The sequence below is a fragment of the Psittacula echo genome, assembly GCF_963264785.1.
Source record: "Psittacula echo genome assembly, chromosome: 2".
NCBI lineage: Eukaryota > Metazoa > Chordata > Aves > Psittaciformes > Psittacidae > Psittacula > Psittacula echo.
This window is the reverse complement of record NC_137737.1, coordinates 105,368,857-105,391,819: the sequence shown is the minus strand read 5'-3', so window position 1 is coordinate 105,391,819 and position 22,963 is coordinate 105,368,857. Positions and strand designations below refer to the sequence as shown.

Here is a 22,963-nt window from a genome sequence, read left to right as displayed (position 1 = left end):
TTTTTTAAGGTCAGTTCAGAAGGGCTTTTAAGACCCTGTTACTATTCTTGTCTTCCCCAAAAAAGTCTTATGTTCCACAAAAAAATAGGTTTTGCTTTCTGAGTTTTGTTTAAGTAGTTTCTTTAACTTTGTAGATGTTTGCCCAAACAAATACTTTCTTTTCAGTCTTGTATCGCCATGCAAGATGTGATACATTTAAACACTTAAATGTAGATCTAAATTCTGGAATTTACTGCTGGGGAACTTTCATCACGAGTGAGAACAAAATAAGAGGGTTTTCTGGAAGGGCTGTGGTATTTGCTACTCTTTGCAGATACAATCAGTACAAAGGACAATGGTTTCAAAAAGAGATAACAATGAACAACTTTCCAGTAGCTGTGAAAGTAAGATCATCTTGAGTATCTCAAACACTAGTCTCAGGACTGTCAGTGGAAAAATGTCTTAAAATCAGGGAATTGAAGGCCTTCTGCAAGAGTTTTTTTTTGCACTGCCTAGTTTTAATATGTGATCCCTTCACTGGAAAAAATTGAGCTGAAACCTTACACATTGAGTCCAAGTAAGTAGTCTTGATCAAGAACAGAAGCCTGCAGGTGGGAAACAGACCCATGGGAACAGCTGACTTAAGCACAGCAAGTTATGCTTGCCCAGTTTTCTGCTTGTCATGACCACCTCCCGAAAGTGCCCAGAGCAGTCATCCTGCGAGGACAGAAGCCAGCCAGACTTCAGTGGCTGGAGCTGGCAGAATTCTTGAACTGATTTAGGTCAGGAAAGGAGAAGTTCTGATTTCTTGGGAATGGTGAAAGAAGGTCCTAATATCAGGGACTGCCATGCTATAGCAAGCAGACCACCCCCTGTTTCACCTGGACTAAACCACTTAAGTTCTGTGGGATAAGCAGGCATCTCATCTCTGAAGGCAGTCTTTGACCTGCCTGAATGTGGAATAATAAAGTCCCAAGTCCTACTGAATTTAGCAGCATTCTAAGAGATTTTCTTGTGGAGGTGAACTGAGACTATCCTCTGGCCTGTTGCTGTGCCTCAGTGTTGGGAGTATTGGCAAGTGCTGTGAAAGGAATTGCACTTTTGGAGTAGGGACGGTTGGGATCTCCAAAAGTTGCAAGAGTCACCTTTTGAAACTGCTTCTTCCCTAGGCTCTGCTCCTTTCTATGGCAATGAAAGCACTGGGAGGTAGTGTCTTTAGGTTGAATATGACTCTTTCAAGAGACACATGCTTTGTGACCCCATGCAGGTTGATTTGCATTGGAAGTTTGCACTAAATGTCAAAGACATGCTGGTGGGAATGGGACAATGGAATGCTTTGTGACAACAGTGTGTGTACTTAGTAAATGATTTTCTTATGAGCACAGCTTGTACATGAGAAAGGAGAACCATGACTGAAAAGATTCTGAAAACTGCTGAGACTCAAAAAACCCCACAATTCTTTAAGGAAATACCAGTATCTTGATTTAATATTTTAAGGCCATTAACATCTGTTGGTTTGTACAGATGGTCATACTGTGACAATGATTATGAAACCAACTTTCTTAGGGGACTGATCTGGCTACTATACTAAATTTTTCAAATGCAAAGTGCTGTGCTAATGACATTTTACATTTATTCTTCAGGTGTAGCTTGAGTGCTTTTGCCAACATAACAACCAATGACCTTTACTTCAGTGATTTTTGTGTTAACTTTTTAAATGCTTCAGGGCTTTCTTTCTCCCCTCCTTTATTTAAATGTCTCTAGTATAGAATATGGAACATTATAAATCAGAGTGTATATTCTCAGCAGTCAAGTTACTGTGTGATGCCATAACTGCTTCAAGTGAATTTTGACTTTTCAGTGTCCCCTAAATAACTGTAGAAAGCAGTGGTAACATTGAAAGGCTTTTCTTTTTTTGAAGATCAGCTCTGCATGGGAGGAAGGAAAGCAAGCTGCTTCCCTGCAACTAGAAAGTTTAAAACATTCTTGAAATGCAATTTATTCAGTATACTTTGTTTGAACAGTACAGTTCCCTTCTTGACTAGTATTGAAGCTTATTTCTCTGAAACATGTAGTTATGTCTGCTTTACGCGGTCTGACTGGCTGTCAGTGTTAACAATAGGCAAGTTTTACTCTTTCCCTGTGACCCCTTATACAGCCATCAATGACAAGTTTATCAAGTGTGTTGCTGTTAAGTTTCTGAGTACTAAAGCTCGATAATACATTAGCTATTTGAATACCTGAAATTTAACTATCTCTAGATCATCTTCACTTACCTGCTATGTTACAAGTGCATTCTTTTTGAGGGAAGGGGACTAGTGATATCTGTTGTAGATACTCATTCTAATATGAAGATTGTGCAAATATTTTATTTTAATTTTACTTTATTTTTATTTATTAGGAGCAGTACACTAATTCTGGTGAGTCCTAACCCATCACTTGCCACAAAGCCTGCATTAATTCCTTGGAGTGGCCTAATCTATATCCATTGTGATAATGGACAAAAGGTTCGTGGCTTACTCGAGAGTTGAGATTGAAACTTTTTATTTTACTTTGCTGGATAAGGTCTAGTAACATTGCTGAAATCTTTTAGGTATGAGACAGCAGTTTTGTCAACTTTCATTGTTCTCTCTAATTTGTAAAGTTCTCTTAAAGAAATAAACTATAGTTGAGAGGCTGTTGTGCAAATTGAGATTCTCAGTTAATTTCATCTCTGAAGAAATAATATGATGTGAATGCTTACTCATTTGCCAACAAAATTGCATCTGTGCACCCACCACTGCCTTATGCATTATTTTTTAAAATGCTAAATATTTATATGTATGAATATATAAAAGTAGTCTATGTAATATTTTAAATAAAAGAAATTAAATGAGGTTGTGGGACAAGTCACCATAGCTCCTTTTGAGCTGCCTTAAGCTAAACTTAATCTGCTGGCTGACAAGTCTGTGATAAAGAATGTCTAGACCAGGTTTTTGCTTTTCATGCATTTTAATTTAAGACTTTTCTCTGATTAAGTTAAGGCATATAAATTAAACATATGAAGCCAACAGTTTCTTCTTTCATCAGTGTAAAAGCAGAAAGACTCCTTGCTAATCTCCCCCCAAAAAGAAATAGATACTTGGTTTTTTATTTTTATAGCCAGTATGTATTTTGGGTTAATTGTAACTGCATAGAGAGGGAAATAAGACACTGAAAGGATAAAAAGGCATATCTACTTTCCTTCTTAATGGAGGAAGATGAGGTATGAAATGAAATTGGAAACTGCCTTAAAAAGACCCCAAACAAATAGGGAAGTTGTTGAAGAGAGTGAATTGAGAAGGAAATGAAGACAATGCACATATTTAACTATGTAATGTTCTACAATATGAGAAAAGGATTTGAGAGGAAACCTACTACGACAAAAGTAGAGAATGTAGCGAACTCAATCCAGTTGTAAGAGATCTGGTAGTTCATAATGCTTTTGCCATTTCTTTGCTACCTATCTAATTGAGCAAAAAGTATGCCAAGGTTTTACTAGCATTAACTGAAGTTTTTAGAAGTGCTAATTATGTAGCAAAAGCAAACACAAAGCTCCTTCTGTTAGAGGCAGCCCCGTTCCCATTCTCTGCAAGCAGAGAATATTGTAAGAATTTTCAATTAAATTTAACTAGTTTCAGTTATTATTCCTATTGAAATAAAATGTCTAGATAGCAAACTTTCAGTAAATTTTCCAATTCTCTTAAATTAAGCTTGTCCTGAAATCTTTAAGCTTTGTGAACTGAAGTTAGTCTCATACATTAAATGACCAGGTCTTCTCCTTTGTTGGAATGTAAAGCTAAGCAACATTGAGCTCTTACAGCTCAAGAAAATAGAGCTAAATTGTTTGACTTGTCAATATATCCATGTTCACTACTTAAATATTTCTTTCTCTCCAAATTCTGCAAAAGTTTATTAAAGTGCAGATTCGAGAGGCAGTTGGACAGTATGCGCCTGGAGCAGATTTTCTATCTAGAAGATGCGATATGTTTAACCCACAGTCTGAAAATCCTACTGTTCATGTGGCAAAGGCTCTCACTGTGCTCCCTCTAACGAAAATGGAACTAAAGAACAGAACCGTTGTGTTTCCTAAAACAAGACCTGGCCAAAGCTCAGGTAATACTGCTTGCTTAGTAAATGATGCAACATCTGTAGTATCTTGTGGTCAGTTTACTCTATTGTATGTTTTGGGACATTGAATAGCTTGGTTGACCAGTTGACCAATTTCTTTATTCTGTCTCTAGTTTGAAATGTTATTCCTTGTGATGGAACTCTTTTCAGAAGTCTTTTTATTTATTTTTTTTTTATTATTATTATTTTTTATTTTATATTTTTATTATTTTATATTTTTTATTTTTACTTTTTCTTTCTTTTCTTCCCCACCCCTTTTTATTTTTTTCTTCTCCTCATTCAGTATAGTCACACTTTTTCCCACAGATAGGTTTTGTGTACAACAGGTAAGTTGCCAGTTTTTAATCAGCTATGGTGAATGTAACCATACTGTGCCTGGGCGAAAAGGGCACTGTGAGGTTACTACACTTTGGTCAAGCTCTTTTGGGTCAATACACTTTTGCAGTAACCCATTCTCATCTGTGTATGTGTCCCTAAGATATGAGATAAATCTGTGTATAGCAGAGAAATAAATGTTCTTCCTTAAGATGATAGGAATGTCAGCTATGAGTCTGGCTATCCTTGTCTTGTACTTAATGATTGAGGAGGACACTGTTGATAATGGAGTCTTAAATCCTCAGTCTGTACTTGTAATTCCAGTAATGCTTAAAATTCTCCAAATTACTGTATGAAACTGTCATTCTGTTACCTAGATACCGGATTTTTTGGTACTGCTTAGTTTTCTAGGTAATAAGGGGTTTTTTATGATTCACTGATGCTACATTTTTATTCAACAGACTTTAGAACTTTCAAGGCTTAATTTATCAATTATATCTGGGTTTCTTTCATACACTTAAGAAAGAGGAGCATAATATAACATTCCTTTTTCTATTGTTATAAATGTGCTGTATAATATATGTGCAGCTAAACTTCCTGAAGTGCTACTCTAGACTGAGATGATCTTACAAATCTCCTGTTGATCCTTGGCAAAATGCACATTTCAGGTGTGAAATGTGCCTATTGATACTGTTGAAGTTGGGATTTTCCGATAATTTCTTTCGTATAAGCTGTCAAGAATTTTATATCAGTGTGCTTTGAGTCTGCTCTTGGAGTTGGCTTCATCAGAACTGTTTCCTTCTTGTCTTGAAACATAGTTTCTGTTTAAATTCTTTCCACTAAAGATACCTGAATCAAGACATTTAATATACTAATCTGATACTTCTCTTCTAGAGAGTTACTTGGAAATGGAGAATAAAGGGGATGAAACTGTGAAGTGGTTTTTGTCATCTTTTGCCCCACCCTATGTTAAAGTAAGTGAATGCTTGCATTGGTAGTTTTATGCATATCGCTTGGGTGGTTTTCCATGTTTTCATGCTGCTCTCTTTTTCTCCTTCCACCCTCTCAAGAAAGTTTCCTTCTCCTCATCCACTATCATCATCCAGATTGCAGTATGTAATCAAGTATACATAGAAGAGGGGTATTCCTTTTGGCTCCAGAATGCTAAACTTGCCTTGTTTCGAGACTTGTGCTGCTGTTATGCTGTACATGTTATCCGTGTAGGTAATTTAAGTTAGGTCAAGGATATTTGAATTACACTGCTGTTGCTTCTGCAATTCTCGTGGATTTACCATTGATATTTGTAAATGCTTCGCTCTTTTTTTTGATAGTCTGAAATGCGGTGATGGTCATGTTGATTTTATCCTAGAATTATCGTGGTCTGTTGTCAAGAAATGATGAATAATGGTTATGTAGCAGTCTTAACTGTAGCCCAGAAGGTGACTATGCCATGTTCCAGCCAGTGCACCACCTTATAGCTACTGATGTCCAATTTAGGCGACTGCATAGATGTTGTAGCATTTTTAGTCATTATTCATTTGTCTTTAGGAAGTCAGTATTTATTCACTTGAAAGCAGCTTGATTGGGAGTATTTTCTTCAGTTCTGTGCAATGGTGGTGGGTGTATTGTGTGGTTCGGGTTTTTTTTTGTGTTGTGTTTTGTTTTCTTTCCCATCTGAATCTGACTCATAATTTTATTTGCAGGATGTGGATGGAACTGGTTGTGTTTATAGAGTTACTTACTCCGCTTTCAGATGTTCCCGTGTTTCTGGTACCCTTGAAGCTCACGGAGAAGAGAAGGTACAATGACACACTAATATGCATGAAATATTTATATCTCAGTTGTAAAAATAGGATTTCATGTGACAAGCTCTCTGAAATAACAGTTGAAATTGCAAGCTGGTTGTATTTTATCAAATTATGATAAAATGGCCTTCCACAGTTGGGTTCTGGGGAGTATCAGGTAGTCACTATCTACTTACCACAGCTGTTATAATGTCAGCTGAGTAGATTCTGTAGATTTATATAATCTGTAATTTGACTTCAGTGTGCTGTTTTGGTTTCTTTTTTTATTTTGTTCTTTTATTTATTCTTTTTTTAAGAGAAATTATTCTATACCAGAAAATTGTTTCTAAATGTTTTATAAGAATCAACTAGAAAATCACAAATAATGCTCTCCTAAGAAGGAGAAAAAGTGACTGCTGCTGCTGAACCCAGGACATGGGTTCTTATGAAACCGGTGTGAGAACTGGTTTCCCTTCCTTTGAAGCAGTCTTGTCATACTTGTTTAAGAACAGTTATCTGTTCCTCAAGTTGATCTCATTTGACTGACGATTTTATCTCCTGGCCAGTAGAGGGTTTCATAACCACAATTATCAAGCACATCCAAGGACATACTGAGTGGGTTTCTATGGGGCTTTTTTGTCCCTCATCTTCTCCCTTAATGCTACTTCACTGCTGTTCATATTCATGAACACCTATCTTTTAATCATTATGGTTTATTGACATTCCTTAACTGCATTATTTCTAGGATTCTATGATACAATTTTTAATCTATTTGCACGATAAAATAAAAACTTTCTCCTGTCCAGTTTCATAATTATTTCATAACATTGAAAATCATTATTTGAATTTAAACAGTTGTCTTTGCCTTAGTAATCCTAGTTCAGGCTTATTTGGATAACATTTACATTATTGGCATGTCAGGCTGTTGGCTGGAGCAGATAAGGTACGGTGCTTTCATGATTTGCTGGTTTTTGCAGTGGGTATGATGATTGGCTAATTAGATATATCTGTATCGATCTATTCTAATCTGCTGCTCCCCTTCTCTTTCTTCCCCCAACCTCAACTCTGAACACAACTCCTGAGTTTACCTGGTACACCACTATACAGAGACAGGCTTTTGTTACACAGGTGACCTCCAAGGATAATCAAATGCATAGCCTGCAAGTTGGTTTAAATTTCAGGCCTTTTAGTATTTGTAGCACAGTGTGCTTACTGACTTGGAGCTGAAGGAGTGCAATTGTTCACAGCTTAGCCGAGAGATGAGAGTATTGCTGTCTTTCAGCTAATGTATTTCCCCTCCTTGTCTCCTTCTACCCCAGTTTGTTAATGGAAATAATTGTGCAAGCATTTGCTGACTTTGCTTAAAGCAGATTAGCTGCACTCAAGTTTTGTTCGAAATTGCTTGCACAATGTATTTCATCAAAACTTTTTCTCTTGTGAGCAAAGGAGAATGAGCTGCATTGTTTTGTGCAAGATTACCTGTGTGAGGAATGTATGATCTATAGCATGTAAACTTTGTGCTGACTTGACTGTAACTTTGTATAGGTAAGATTTTGAGGATGTGTAGATTATTTTAATAAGCTTCTGCCAATTTTTTCTCTTGTTGTAGGTTGTTGTCACCTTTTTGCCTCGAGATATAGGGGATTACTCCCAGTTCTGGGACCTTGAGTGTCACCCAGTTGAAAAACCTGGTTGGAAACACAAATTAAGATTTCAGCTTTCTGGAGCAGTAAGTATATAAATGCTATAAATGTTGGCCTGAAAACAAATTTTTGGTAACATTTTCATTTTACTATGCAGTAAGTACTCTTTATCATGTGTGCTGGTGTATTCTGAAAAAAAACCCAAACCCAGACTGTGCTGATATTTTTGTTGGACTAAACTGTACTGTTTGCTTATGCTACAAAAATACCTTTTTCACCTTGCTTATGTGATACTGAATTATCTTTTTCCTTTTAAGATACAAAATTTTATTTTGCTCTAAGAAACTAGGGACAAACTTGCTTTCTGAGGGAACTGGTTTTGTAGATGCAGATTTGTTTGTATCAGACCCTAAGTGGAATGGTTTTATTTTTGTAAATAACCTAACAAAGTAATTGACCATTGCTGTAATTTGTAGCTTAATGCAATATTGGATTTTTCAAATATCCGTATTGGAGATACGGGTGTGTCTCTGGTAGAATCTGTTCAAGTATTTTATGGGAGTAACAATTCCCATCCAGGTGGGAGTGATTTTGAGAATTCTGTATAGGAGCGATTGAACTTCAGCTCATCTTTGCTCATCCATTGTTCCTCAGCTCTAACTTTATGGTGAGGCTCGGAAGGAGGAGGTGATTGGGATTTAGAACTGATTTTCTGTGTGCTCTCTCCTTACCTTGCTTTTAATCCTTGTCTCTGTACAGGAGGAGTCTACATAGGACAGAGAATCTATTACTATTAAGAAGAATGAATTCTAATGATTGTTTAAATGACCTTATTATAGAATCATAGAATCAACTGTGTTGAAAAAAGACCTTTAAGATAATCAAATCCAACAGTTACCCCAGGACTTGCAAGTCCATCACTAAGCCGTGTCACTAAGGGCCTCATCTATGCATGTTTTCAACACTTCCAGGGATGTCGTGGTTTAAGCCCAGGCTGTAAATTAGAACCACGCAGTCTACTTCCCCCTCCACCTTTCTTCCCCCCAGTCCTGGAGGGACGGGGAGGAGAATCGGAAGAATGTAACTCCCACAGGTTGAGATAAGAACAGTTTAGTAACTAAGGTATAACACAAATCACTACTGCTACCACCAATAATAATAATGATAAAGGAAATAACAAGGAAGAGGATACAACCGCTCACCGACCGGTACCTCACCCCCACCCCGCAGTGATCTAGCCCTTCCGGGTATGGTTGGTTATACATCGTGGGCATGACGTGCTATGGTATGGAATACCTCTTTGGCTAGTTTGGGTCAGGTGTCCTGTCCCTGCTTCCTCCCAGCTTCTCCTCCTCCCTGGCAGAGCCTGAGACTCACAAAGTCCTTGGTCAGGGTAAACATTCTGACCAGCAACTGAAAACATCGGCTTTATCAGTATTATTCCCAGGCCGAAAATCAAAAACACAGTGCTGCAACAGCTACTAAGAAGGAGAAAAAATGACAGCTACTGCTGAACCCAGGACAAGGGATGATGATTCCACCACTTCCCCAGGAATCTTGTTCCAATGCCTGATCACCCTTTCATTGAAGAAATTTTTCCTAATATTTAATCTAAAACTCTGCTGATGCAGCTTGAGGCATTTTCCTCTAGTGCTATCACCTGTTACTTGGGAGAAGAGACCAATGCCCACCTCTCTCCATCCTCCTCCTTTCCGGTAGTTATAGAAAGCAATAAGGTTCTCACTTGAGCCTCTTTTTCTCCAGACTAAACAACCCCAGTTCCCTCAGCTCTTCCTCTTAAGACTTGTGCTTTAGACCTTTCACCAGCTTTGATGTAGACTGGTAACGAGTGGTGTCCCTCAGGGATCGGTGTTGGGACCGGTCTTGTTCAACATCTTTGTTGGTGACATGGACAGTGGGATTGAGTGCGCCCTCAGCAAGTTTGCCGATGACACCAAGCTGTGTGGTTCGGTTGATACGCTGGAGGGAAGGGATGCCATCCAGAGGGACCTTGACACACTTGTGAGGTGGGCTGATGCCAACCTTATGAAGTTTAACCATGCCAAGTGCAAGGTCCTACACCTGGGTCGGAGCAATCCCAGGCACAGCTACAGGTTGGGCAAAGAAGAGATTCAGAGCAGCCCTGTGGAGAAGGACTTGGTGGTGCTGGTCGATGAAAAAATGAACATGAGCCAGCTTCAGTGTGCGCTCGCAGCCCAGAAAGCCAACTGTATCCTGGGCTGCATCAAAAGGAGCATGACCAGCAGGTCCAAGGAGGTGATCCTGCCCCTCTACTCTGCTCTCGTGAGACCTCACTTGGAGTATTGTGTGCAGTTCTGGTGTCCTCAACATAAAAAGGACATGGAACTGTTGGAACAAGTCCAGAGGAGGGCCACGAGGATGATCAGGGGACTGGAGCACCTCCCGTATGGAGACAGGCTGAGAAAGTTGGGGCTGTTCAGCCTGGAGAAGAGAAGGCTGTGTGGAGACCTCATAGCAGCCTTCCAGTATCTGAAGGGGGCCTACAAGGGTGCTGGGGAGGGACTCTTCATCAGGGACTGTAGTGACAGGACAAGGGGTAATGGGTTCAAACTTAAACAGGTGAAGTTTAGATTGGATATAAGGAAGAAATTCTTTACTGAGAGGGTGGTGAGGCACTGGAATGGGTTGCCCAGGGATGTTGTGAATGCTCCATCCCTGGCGGTGTTCAAGGCCAGGTTGGATGAGGCCTTGGGTGACATGGTTTAGTGTGAGGTGCCCCTGCCCATGGCAGGGGGTTGGAACTAGATGATCTTAAGGTCCTTTCCAACCCTAACTATTCTATGATTCTATGTCCTGCTCTGGACCTATGCCAGCAGCTTAATTCCAGCTCTGTGAAGAGCTTTCTACATTCAGTATTGTGTGATTGCTATATATGCTTTTCTGTCCTCTCCAGAAAGCTTGACTTGATTTTCTGAGAAGCCCAGATAGAGATCTGGGACCTTTCTTTAGAGTACCAAGCCTGTTTCAGTAGTGAGAACCTGACTTATCCTTTTTGCTGGGTTACCTTACCTTTTCATAGAAATCATAGAATAGTTAGGGTTGGAAAGGACCTTAAGATCATCTAGTTCCAACCCCCCTGCCATGGGCAGGGACACCTCACACTAAACCATGCCTCCCAAGGCCTCATCCAACCTGGCCTTGAACACCACCAGGGATGGAGCCTTCACAACCTCCCTGGGCAACCCATTCCAGTGCCTCACCACCCTCTCAGTAAAGAATTCCTTCCTTATATCCAATAGGGTCCTTGTTCTTCCCAGTACTTAATTGTGTTGAAAAGAGGACTTGCTAAAAATGTGGGGTTTTTTAGTAGCTTCTAATTTTGCCATGAAGAATGAGACCTGTATAATGTTTGGTTTGGGAGGATATTTTTATTCAGCTTTCATCTTATTCTTTGAACATAATTTTCCTTAAAATGAGGAAAGTGTCTTTGTCATTTGTCTGTTTAAAGCTAGTTGAAATTGAGAGAAGATTAATTCTTTATCAGAAATCTAGAGTTTTGAATATTTTTCTTCTTAAAACATGACTAACTGGCAGAGTTGTGTAAATCTTTGAGCAGCACAACTTGATATTAATGTTTTTGAATTAATCAGATTTGTTCCTCTTGATTTTTTTTTTTTTTTCCCCCCGAAGCTGTTACAATTAGATCTTTTCAGCATCTCTTTGTGCATATGGGAAAAATTTTGTATAAAGTACTTGCAACGTGCCATTATCACTTTGAAGAAGAGTTTAAAGGGAAGTACTTCCTTTCTGAACTAAGTAAGGAACTGCAAAGCTGCTTGTAAGAGGGGACAACACAGAACTTAAGTTGTTGGGGTTTTTAATTCAGATCCACTTCTGGTCAAGAAGACTTGTCAGTTCCAATCTATTATATCCTACAGATCTAACTGCAGCTTTGAAAAGGACTTGGATTCTGGTGGATTTGCTGAGGCAGAAGGCTATGGCTCTGGTTAATGTGACTTTTGATAGAATGAAGTGGGAAAACTGACTGTCGTTCAGAGTAACTGAGTGGTATTTATTTAAAGCACCACTTCAGAAGAAATGAAAAATTTGGAATAACTCCAGAAAGATCTAAAAGAACAAGGAGATGTTAGGAAAATCAGTGGCACTTGCTACTTTTGTTATTCCCTGAAAAGCTCACTAACTGTTACTTTGATTATGCCCTTCATGCATTTGCAGTTCCCACCACTGGAAACAGTAGTCAGGAGCTCAGAAGATAATGTGTCCAAAGGTGATCCCAAAGATAACTAAAGGAGGGATTCTACATACACATGCTTTGTAACCTCAACCTCTCAATACTGGCCATTCAAACTTAGTTTTCTCTTTTCCTGTGAAACAATTTCTAAGATCATTGAGCTAAGAATGAGTATTGCCACTGTGCGCTGAAGTCTTGGGTTGATATTTCAGTGTAATCGTTGGCACTGGAGTTCAGATTGCTCTATTAGCACGTAGAGAGTTGAGCACTTCATAAAGTTTGAAGATACTACAAATGTTAAGTGCATATCATTTTCTAATGTTCATGGTTTATGCAGTTTAGCTGTTCAACTATGTAACTTCTTAAAGTAGTATTTTGCAGCAAACTGAGCTGAATTTCTTAATACTTAAAACAAAACATATTGGTGTCTAAGAGTCCTGGTTCTATTCTTTTTATCAGCAGTACAGAGCTTCATCTTCTTTGAGTATGCCAGAAGTGAGAGGAGGATAAATTTCTAAACTCTATGAGCAAAGTAGTTCCAATTTTAAAGCTAAACAGATCTGTATACTCCTGAGGTGGCTTTGGAACAAGAGCTCTCAGTTACAACCATTTGGACAGTGTTAACATACTACTTTCATTTGAAATGGGAAAAGTCAGTATGGGCTATGGTAAAGCACGTAGTACTTCAGGATGCCCTTATAAAGACTGGGAGACTTCTGATGATTTTTCCATCTCTTTCTTCTCATGCTGTAAACTTGCCTTATTGATAAATTAGAATTTGAATTATAACACTGAGGCATGATACCCATCATTTTTACTACATAGGAAATCAAAAGCTCTTGAAATGAGACACATGTTCAAATCCTTTCTTGTCTTTATCTACTGGGTTCTGCTGTGGATCATTGGTTATTTGCAACGGAAAATTTTCTGTAAATTTAAGGTTTGGGTTTTTTTTTTTTTTGGCTGCTGCTGTTTCTGACAAACTGATTGATTAGCAGCTCTTTCACTAAGAGAAATTAATGTCTAAAAGACAAGTTTGTCATAGCAGCTGTATTGAAGAAGAATATTTTTTTTAATCTTCCCTGCGGAAGGGAATCAGCTGCTTGTCTAAAAATGTCAGCACCGTTTCAAAAATTGAGATAATGTTGTACAACCATAAGTGTAGGAGCTTCTTTTGGTTCTTTAGCTTTGTTCAAGGTGTTGTGGCTCAAGTGGCTCCAAGCAGTACCTGGCTAGAGTTGTTACAGAATGCAGAATATGAAACTGGCTCTTTGGCAAAGTATTCCTTTAGGGTGATCTGGCCTCATTGTGCTAGAGTACAGAGAATGGGCATCCTGATGATGGTAAATATTTTGGCCTAATTTCAGAATATAACAATTACTATATAATGCATTACCAGATTCTGTCTCTCTGGAGAGACCTTTCTTTTAGAAGGATGTATTGTTCATAATACAAAATCATTGCAAAGCTTTTTTGCTGTTGTGAGAATTCAAATGATAATGATGACTTAGGCCTTCCTTCTCTATGAGCAGCTGTTTAGCTGACTTTGTTCTTGAGGCATATGGGCAGAATACCTGCAGAGAAATGTTTTTTTGGTTTGGCTTTTGGTGAAATCTTTATTGCTAGCAGCCTTCTCAAAATTCCACCTGTGCTGCTGGTTTGTTGTGAGCTGGCTTGTAACAAAATATTCATAAGACATGGAAACCTGTTAAAGTATTCCTCCTGAGTCACTGCTTCTGTTTCAGTGATCCAGACTCTACTCTTTCTGGAAGATTATACTTAAAATAAATTAAAGTCTTGGATTGGGTAAGGGAAATGACTTAAATGTTTGAATACTTAAATACTTTTTGAATGCAAAGTTTAAAGTCTTCTCTATTTTTGCCAATAGGGTAGTAGAAAAGAAAACGAAACTTTAATTGTGAAAGATTCTGCAAGTGCCTTCACAAAAACTGAGCTTTCAGTCACACCAGAAAAGGTTTACTCTGAAGCACCTACAATTAAAGTAGGGTATGTATGAATAAAACTTGAAATGAGAGTCTGCAGCTGGGTAAAAGGGGAAGGGAGGAGTAGGAATCCAACCCCACAAAAAAAACTTTTTTGCTATTAGGACATGGGATGTGATGGAACAGGCTGCACAGAGAGGCTGTGTGGTCTTCTGTCCTTGAAGGTTTTTGGGATCTGACTGGATAAAGCCCTGACCAGCCTGGTCTGACCCTCGTTGGTACAAGAGGATGGAATAGAGACCTTCTGAGTCTCTTTTGAACTGAATTATCCTATGATTCCATGTTAAAGAGTAAACAGCTGCAAAGAAACTAGACTTGCCAAGCCTCTTAATGGCTTTGTATTGTTCAGCCTCCCATGCTTTTTCTTTTCAGCTGGGTTTCTAAGATGCCAAACCTTGATTTGCTGTTGCAAATGAACTGGTATTAGCAGTCGAATCTTGAGTGCATTTTTTGTGTAATCCCCTTTTGGAGAGAATTTACAGGTCCATAGACCTGTAAATTCACTTCTGAGAAGACCACTGTAACTGTATGTCTTAACCTTACTGTTCTTCAGTCTTAAGTTAATTTCTGTTTCTTTTCCTATGGGATGCTATGAACATAGCAGGGAAGTAAAATGTTTTGGTTAAATATAGCATCTCTGAGAAGAGTTTAATTTCTAGGAAAGCATATGGGGGAAGAGTTCAGATTATGAACATGTGTGTAATGAACATGTGAACATGCCACAGTGATGCTTTCATTATTTCTGACTAAAATGTAACTTGTGAGAGAGAGTTGATGCCTTCAGGATCTTTCAGTGTTTCCTGATTGAGTCTCAAAAAATACACCTGTTGTCTTGAAATATACAACCAATATATTCAGACCATGTAAGTAGGAAATGTTAATATCTTAAACCTCTTTTTCAAATCAGACAAAATGAGATCGTTCGAAGGGTGTATGCACCAGAAGACCTGTATATTTTTCCTCTAACTAGAGTTGGGGAATCACGCACGATAAAGGTCAACTTGCGGAATAATACCTTTACAACACATGTGGTAAGTTTGACAGACTTTATTTTAAACAGATTTTCATAAGACCTTGCAACACCTGCAACTGTTCACCTGCACTGTTTTTGTTTACTCTTGACAGATTCCAGCAGTACAAGTCTTAGTTTGTTAGTGTCAAAAGTTATTATTGTATTTGCAGAATTTTGCTCTCCTGTAATTTTCCCCTTTTCTTTTGGCCGACTGAATCACTAAGTGTATTTGTAATATATTTCCAATTGAAAAAAAGAATAGATTATAGTTTCCTTAGATATGTTATCCTGATTTATTTAATTTTTTAACTTAAAATATTGAGATGTGAATTTTTATTACCATATATAAATGAGTGCATGCTTCAATTTTAAACCCTGGGTCTGTGTAGAATCATAGAATAGTTAGGGTTAGAAAGGACCTTAAGATCATCTAGTTCCAACCCCCTGCCATGGGCAGGGACACCTCACACTAAACCATGCCACCCAAGGCTCTGTCCAAACTGGCCTTGAACACTGCCAGGGATGGAGCAGTCACAGCTTCCTTGGGCAACCCATTCCAGTGCCTTACCACCCTCTCAGTAAAGAATTTCTTCCTTATATCCAATCTAAACTTCCCCTGTTTAAGTTTGAACCCATTACCCCTTGTCCTGTCACTACAGTCCCTGATGAAGAGTCCCTCCCCAGCATCCTTGTAGGCCCCCTTCAGATACTGGAAGGCTGCTATGAGGTCTCCACACAGCCTTCTCTTCTCCAGGCTGAACAGCCCCAATTTTCTCAGCCTGTCTTCATACAGGAGGTGCTCCAGTCCCCTGATCATCCTCGTGGCCCTCCTCTGGACTTGTTCCAACAGTTCCATGTCCTTTTTATGTTGAGGACACCAGAACTGCACACAATACTCCAAGTGAGGTCTCACGAGAGCAGAGTAGAGGGGCAGGATCACCTCCTTTGACCTGCTGGTCATGCTCCTTTTGATGCAGCCCAGGATATGGTTGGCTTTCTGGGCTGCGAGCACAGGCTGCTGGCTCATGTTCATTTTCTCATCGACCAGCACCACCAAGTCCTTCTCCACAGGGCTGCTCTGAATCTCTTCTCTGCCCAACCTGTAGCTGTGCCTGGGATTGCTCCAACCCAGGTGTAGGACCTTGCACTTGGCATGGTTAAACTTCATCAGGTTGGGATCAGCCCACCTCACAAGCGTGTCAAGGTCCCTCTGGATGGCATCCCTTCCCTCCGGCGTATCAACCGAACCGCACAGCTTGGTGTCATTGGCAAACTTGCTGAGGGCGCACTCAATCCCACTGTCCATGTCATCGACAAAGATGTTGAACAAGACCGGTCCCAACACCGATCCCTGAGGGACACCACTAATTACTGGTCTCCAGCCGGACATCGAGCCATTGATCACAACTCTTTGCGTGCGGCCATCCAGCCAGTTCTTTATCCACCGAGTGGTCCACCCATCAAATTGATGTCTCTCCAATTTAGAGACAAGGATGTCATGTGAGACAGTATCGAATGCTTTGCACAAGTCCAGCTAGATGACGTCAACTGCTCTGCCCTTGTTGATCAGTTTCATAGCCCCATCATAGAGGGCCACCAAATTGGTCAGGCAGGATTTCCCTTTAGTGAAGCCATGCTGGCTGTCACCAACCACCTCCTTGTTTTTCATGTGTCTTAGCATGCCTTCCAGGAGAATCTGCTCGAAGATTTTGCTAGGCCCAGAGGTGAGACTGGCTGGTCTGTAATTTCCCAGGTCATCCATTTTCCCCTTCTTGAAAATGGGGGTTATATTTCCCTTTTTCCAGTCTTTGGGAACTTCACCTGACTGCCATGTTTTTTCAAATATGATGGACAGTAGCATAACAACTTCATTCGCCAGCTCCTTCAGGACCCGCGGATGGATTTCATCAGGTTCCATGGACTTGTGCACATTCAGGTTCTTAAAGTGGTCTCAGACCAGATCCTCTCCTACAGTGGGCCTAGGGTCTTCATTCTGCCAGTCCCTGTGTCTGCCTTCCAGGACTTGGGTGGTCAGAGCATTTGCCAGTGAAGACTGAGGCAAAGAAGTCATTAAGAACCTCAGCCTTCTCCAAACCCAAGGTAGCCAGTTCTCCCGATATCTTCCGAAGGGGGCCCACATTGTCTCTAGTCTGTCTTTTATTTGCAGTGTACCTATAGAATCCCTTCCTGTTATCTTTCACATCCCTAGCCAAGTTTAATTCTAACTGGGCCTTAGCTTTCCTAACCTCATCCCTAGCTTCCTGGACAACATCCCTGTATCCTTCCCAGGCCGCCTGTCCCTGCTTCCACCTTTTATAAGCCTCTTTTTTACCTTTCCCTCTAAGTTACCTCAGCAGCTCCTTATCCATCCAAGGAGGCTTCCTGGCCCTCCTGCTGTACTTCCTTCTAGTTGGAACACAATATTTCTGAGCTTGTAGCAGGTGATCCTTGAATATCGACCAACAGTCTTGGGGCACCCTACCCTCTAGGGCTATATCCCACGGGACCTAACTAAGCAGGTTCCTGAAGAGACTGAAGTCTGCTCTCTAAACCAGTGTAAAGCTGTATTTGTAAGTAACCTGATTTATTTTAAGCCTGTCATAAATTGAATATGTTAGGCTTAGATATAGTGCTCTTTTAAGCATTTTGTATTAAATTGCAGCTGAAATTCGTAAGTCCCAGAGAGCCTTTCTACATCAAGCACTCAGAATACTCTCTAAGGTGAGTAATGCATATGCTAACATTCTCTCCTAACAAAAAATTAAACAAGAAATTCAGTAAGACAAATATCTTCTCTGTATGTACAGTTCTGAAATGTAGATCTAAGTACCTAACATTCTGGCTGTCTAGTTAAAGATTTTTTTTTTTTTTTTAGTTAAAGGATTTTTTTTTTCTTTTTTTTTCTTTTTTTTTTTATTCTTCCCTTTTTGCTAAGCTGTGCTCTGTAATCTTGGTTAGAAGCAGAATGAGCCCACACAGTTATTTCTGCATCTGCCAATTTCTTCCCTGCAAATTGTTTCTAACAGTGCTGCTGCTTTTAATGCTAAGCCTAATGCTTCATTTAACCATTTGGCATGCTGTGCGCAATCAAGTCATTCCTTCCATTTATACTTTCTGCACAACAGACCAAGCAAATTGCCTTCATCATGCCTCTAATTTGACAAACCTGCAGAGCTGCATCAAAGATTCTTAGCAAATACAAGGTTTGAGTGGCCAGTGGAATTGCCTGGTCACACCAAGTATTTCAGCACGTTACCTACATAAAAGGAATTTTCAAGTTGGTGATAACAGTCCCTCAAAATAAATCCAGTCATCTTTGGAGTTCATTACAACAAGTATTTGACAGTCTATTAGTCGTCTCTTCAAGAAGTATAGCATCTCACATGCTTCTCTGTAACAGTGGTATTGTCAGGAGGACAGAAATGCAACCATTTCATTAGAAGTCATATATATATAGCATACATTCTTAGAGTTTAAAAAGATCTCCATTTTAAAGACAGGGAAGCAACGGGTATATAGAACAGAAATTATGAACAAAATCATAAATGGAACTAGATACTCTGGCTCCTATTCTAGTTTCGTATCTGCCAACAATACTTAGCATTTATGATAAAGACAACTCTATGGTGGTGGTAGCCACAGGTATTCAAGGTATTCTTAAGGCTACTTTCCGGTACAAAGTGTTATCAACCACTTAGACATGGGTTCCAGTGTTTTTATTGAACTGGCATCTTTATACTAAATATGTCATATCGGATGGCACAGAAGGGCTTTTTATGGAGGCAGTGACCGAGGTTAAATTTATTAGAATAAACATGACTAGCTAGACCTGTCTGAGGCTGTACCGCTGCAGACAAAGGGCAGGATAACTTGGCTGCCCTGAAAAAGAAGATGAGTAACTTCACTGGAAAACACTTAGATATATAAAAAAAATTCTTGAGGAATGCTGCAAAAGCTATTTGTTAGATTTTCTGTGAGAGATGGAAAAACTCGTATTGCTTTTATTGAAAGTAGACTTTAATAAGTTTAAATTTCAGTCTGCCATTTTAAAGGCTATCAGCTGAATATACTGCACCTTCTAATAGCATTCTACAACCTTTCTTTTAGTAGCTTTGGCAGTTTTTTCTTCCGTTGTAAATATTGGCCTTTCATGGCTTTTTAAAAATTCATTCATCTGAAGTCAGCTTACCTCTCTGAAGCAGCTATCCCATTTAAGAGCATAAAGCACAGAATAATTACTTGATTTGAATAGATGCTTTTAAAAAAGTGTTAAAAGAACTTCTCTTTAATGGCTTTTATTTGAGAACAGCATCAAGGAGGATGTCAACAGAGTCTTTGTTAACTGCTTCCTTCTGAACTAGGTTAACTGGACATCTTACAAATAAGAGTGTAAAAATGAAGTACCACCTACCTTTTAGGGCCAAAAAAGTGTCATGGGCTGTTGCATACTCTTCATTTTGAGGACCAAATTTGAAAGCAATTCTGTGTAATCCAGTTTTAAATCTGGATAATGGAATTTCAAGTTTGTATGTAATACCAAAAGTCCGACCTTCAGAAGTTGATGTAGTGGCTTACTCATTCTTGTTTAATTGGTTATGTCATTACAAGCATGCATACGTAGCACAACTGGTTCCTTTACTGCAGTTTACTCAGTTGAAAATAGTAACAGGCTTTATCCAAATACAATATCTAGCACCCAAAACTGTAAGGGGAAACATTAGGAAACAGCTGACTTTTTAAAACCTTTGGCTAAGTTCTGTTTCTGAAAGGACTGCCAGGTTATGACTGTCTAAAAACAGTTTGAAAAATAAGCTGTTTCTTTTGAATTTCCTTCAGAAGCCATCTGAAATTAGTTGATTACAGGGTAGTATATATTTCATTACTATATATTTCTTAAACTAAAAGGTAAAACTGTTTTATGCTTGACTGTTTTTGTCATCAGTACCCACCATTCTGTGTGTCAGGAGTCACTATTCATTGACAATAGATCTGGTTACTGTGGCTTAGATGCTGCTTACTCATACTGTTCCTTTTAAACTTGCCTGTTGTTGCCACTGTGTTTAGAGCCCTGCAGTATTAGTATGTCTATGAAGTAAGCTTCAGGCATACCTGACTTCTCGGAAAATGCCACTTGAAACTGATGCAACAACCTGTGAAGGCCATATAGTATTCATAGAGTAATTGAGTTGCAGGCATAGTGAAAAGTTTGAAGTAAAACTTTTTGTTAAGAGAAGACAGTTAGTTGCAGGGAATTCTGCTTGTCCTAACACTATTCGTCCTGAGTAGCTTCTGGCTATTGGACTTAAGAAAAAGCCTCCAGAAATGCTTAATTTCTGAGAACATTTGTTCTATACATTAACCCAAAGAGCTGTAGTAGCTGGAGTCAGAACTTTCCCATTTTGACTTATGTAGGGCCAATATTATGATTTCCAAATGTAGAAGGGTAAGAGCACAGACTGAATATCATAGGTTGGATTATTGTAGAGGAAAGGAATATGAAAAGGTAGGAACAAAGTAAGGAAAATAAGCACACTCCAGAGAATGCTGGATAATACTAAATACAGTTAAGGGGAGAATACTGAAGCTACAATAAAAGAAAGCAAAGCTGTCTTTTCTTTCCTTGTGTTATTAAGTAATGGTGTTAATTTTTCATTATTCTAATATGTGCCTGTTACTGTTTACTGTCTGTTAGTGCTGGATATTTCTGTTGGATGTCATGGAATCCAATAGGCCACCACTTGGCATTTACAGCTTGTTGCTTGTATAGCTTTATATCTTTAAAACATTTGCTTTAGGCTCTTGACAATTAAGACAGACACCCATTACATTTGATATGTTTTTATGCAATCTGAACAGAAGAGGAATTATATAAGCTAAGGTGTAATGTAAAATCTTTACAACACTGTTTGAGGATGGGTATATTGACTTGGCAATGATTCTGCAAAATATTTCTTAATGTGGATGCAATTAGAAATAACTGAAATTATTTTACTAGCTTCAAATTGGTGGAATTTCAAAATGAATTGGAAATTTTGATGTACTTGTCACATGACTTCTGAAGGGAAGTAATGTAGTAACTTTGTTCTAAATATAGTTTATTCACTGTTTATATTATTGAAAAGAAGCAGACCAAACTTGCGTAGGTAAACTAAAGCAATAAAGTATTGCAGTACTTTCTATAATCAGGAGGAACGAATGACCTTTACAGTCAAAGTCCCTCAGAAGGATAAGGGATAAGATTATAAAAATAAACTTGATGATCCAGTGCACATTCAATGTACTATTTTGGTGAAAATCAAAGCTAGACAAGAATATCTCTATTGAGTAGGATTTACTTGTTTATTAACAGAGAATATGCACATAAATACCTTTTTACAGATCCCATCATTACATCAATGTGCCAGTCCAGTTCAAGCCAAAGGCAGAAGGAAAGTTTGAAGGTGTCTTCGTTGTGTCAACGGCCAAATATGGCTCACTTAATATTCGGCTATGTGGTAAAGCTATTGCAAAAAGTAGAACAGTTTTCTAACTTTATAATAATTTAGGACAGTTTATGTCATTTAAAATATTCAAAGATTTGCTACTACATTTCCATATTAATGTCCTACTTGTTTTGCCCTGTGATGCTGCTTTGATGGAACATCTTTTGTAAGATAAATTACGGTGCTTGTTTTCATAGTAAAAACACTGAGAAATAACTTTGTATGTTTTAAGGTTATCATGTTCTAATTTATGTTTCCGCACTTTTGTTGAAAAGGGAAGTTTTCTATTTTTGCATTTATTAGGAGTAGCTGGATACTGATCTATTTTATTTTAAGCATTGTAAATACAGAAATAAAATCTATCTGTTAACAGTTGATTCTACCTAATTTCTGTCTTTGGTTAGAGAATTCCTTGCTGTAGGTATGGGATCAAGCTGCCTACCCTTAGGCAATGCTAATTTGCTGGGGGAGCTTTTGGGGAGCAGGAGAAGGGATTGCAGTACAGAAGCTGATTTGTTAATAACATGTGTCTGTCTGATAAATCTGGGACCAGATCGAAGATCTGACAGTAAGCCCCTAACTTCTCACACAGTTCAGTGGGAGCCATGAGCATTGTTTTAACTCTAACAATGTGAAAACAGTGTAAATTAAACATGAGCAATACTGTGTTCAGCCCTCCAGAACGATTTGTCTAACCCAGTATTCTGTCTCTAGGTGTGGTGAAAAGATGTTGCTTTGAAAGACGACATAAGCTTGGCTGCTGCCTTTGGTTCACTTCTCTTGTATTTTATCAGCATCTGCAGTCATTTGATGAGGGATGGGAGGTAGATTCCCACCTATCCCTTTTTTTTGCATGTATGAACGTGTTTTTGAATGTATCTGTTCACCTTTCTGAACCCTTTTACACCTTGTTTGCACAACTTCATGTGGAAAGCTCTGGAAGTTCACTGTCTGCTCTTTTAACGAAAGGTTTTGGGGGTTCTTTTTGGTGTGCTGAACTTGCTTCTTTCTAATTTTGGTAAGTACTAAGCAGATCCCATATTGCAGGATTCAATGAGCAACAGTTCCACAATCAGCTTACCCACTGTTACCATGTCCTTTGTACGCCTTGGTTCAGCCTGCTATTTTATTTCTGTAGCATGGAGCTGTATGTCTGAAGTTGCCTTAAGCTAGCAATGTACGTTTTGACAGCATAGTTCTGTCATAGCATATGTACATTATTCCTTTCTTCAGGTTGGTAGAACCATGAGTGAAATTCCTTTTTTCTTCAGGCTGGTAGAACTGTGACTGCAATTCTTCTAATGTGAAATTGTTTAACTGCATTTTCAAACAATTGACATTTGAAGAAAATGGGAGGAAAAC

The 22,963-nt window shown here is 38.8% G+C and overlaps 1 protein-coding gene across 1 annotated transcript in view; it reads left to right on the top strand.

Annotated features, from left to right (window-relative positions):
- Positions 1 to 21,678, top strand: part of CEP192 (centrosomal protein 192) — a gene marked incomplete at its 5' end in the record, with an annotated part of 64,616 nt that extends 42,938 nt beyond the window's left edge. Inside the window, 9 exons of the mRNA XM_080611058.1 lie at positions 2,381 to 2,486; positions 3,909 to 4,113; positions 5,338 to 5,417; positions 6,147 to 6,242; positions 7,837 to 7,956; positions 13,993 to 14,111; positions 15,015 to 15,138; positions 17,782 to 17,840; positions 21,498 to 21,678. Of these exons, the coding sequence (XP_080467184.1) occupies positions 2,381 to 2,486; positions 3,909 to 4,113; positions 5,338 to 5,417; positions 6,147 to 6,242; positions 7,837 to 7,956; positions 13,993 to 14,111; positions 15,015 to 15,138; positions 17,782 to 17,840; positions 21,498 to 21,648 (1,060 nt within the window). The 3' untranslated portion in view covers positions 21,649 to 21,678. The remainder of the gene's footprint in view (positions 1 to 2,380; positions 2,487 to 3,908; positions 4,114 to 5,337; positions 5,418 to 6,146; positions 6,243 to 7,836; positions 7,957 to 13,992; positions 14,112 to 15,014; positions 15,139 to 17,781; positions 17,841 to 21,497) is intronic.
- Between the last annotated feature and the right edge of the window lie 1,285 nt (positions 21,679 to 22,963).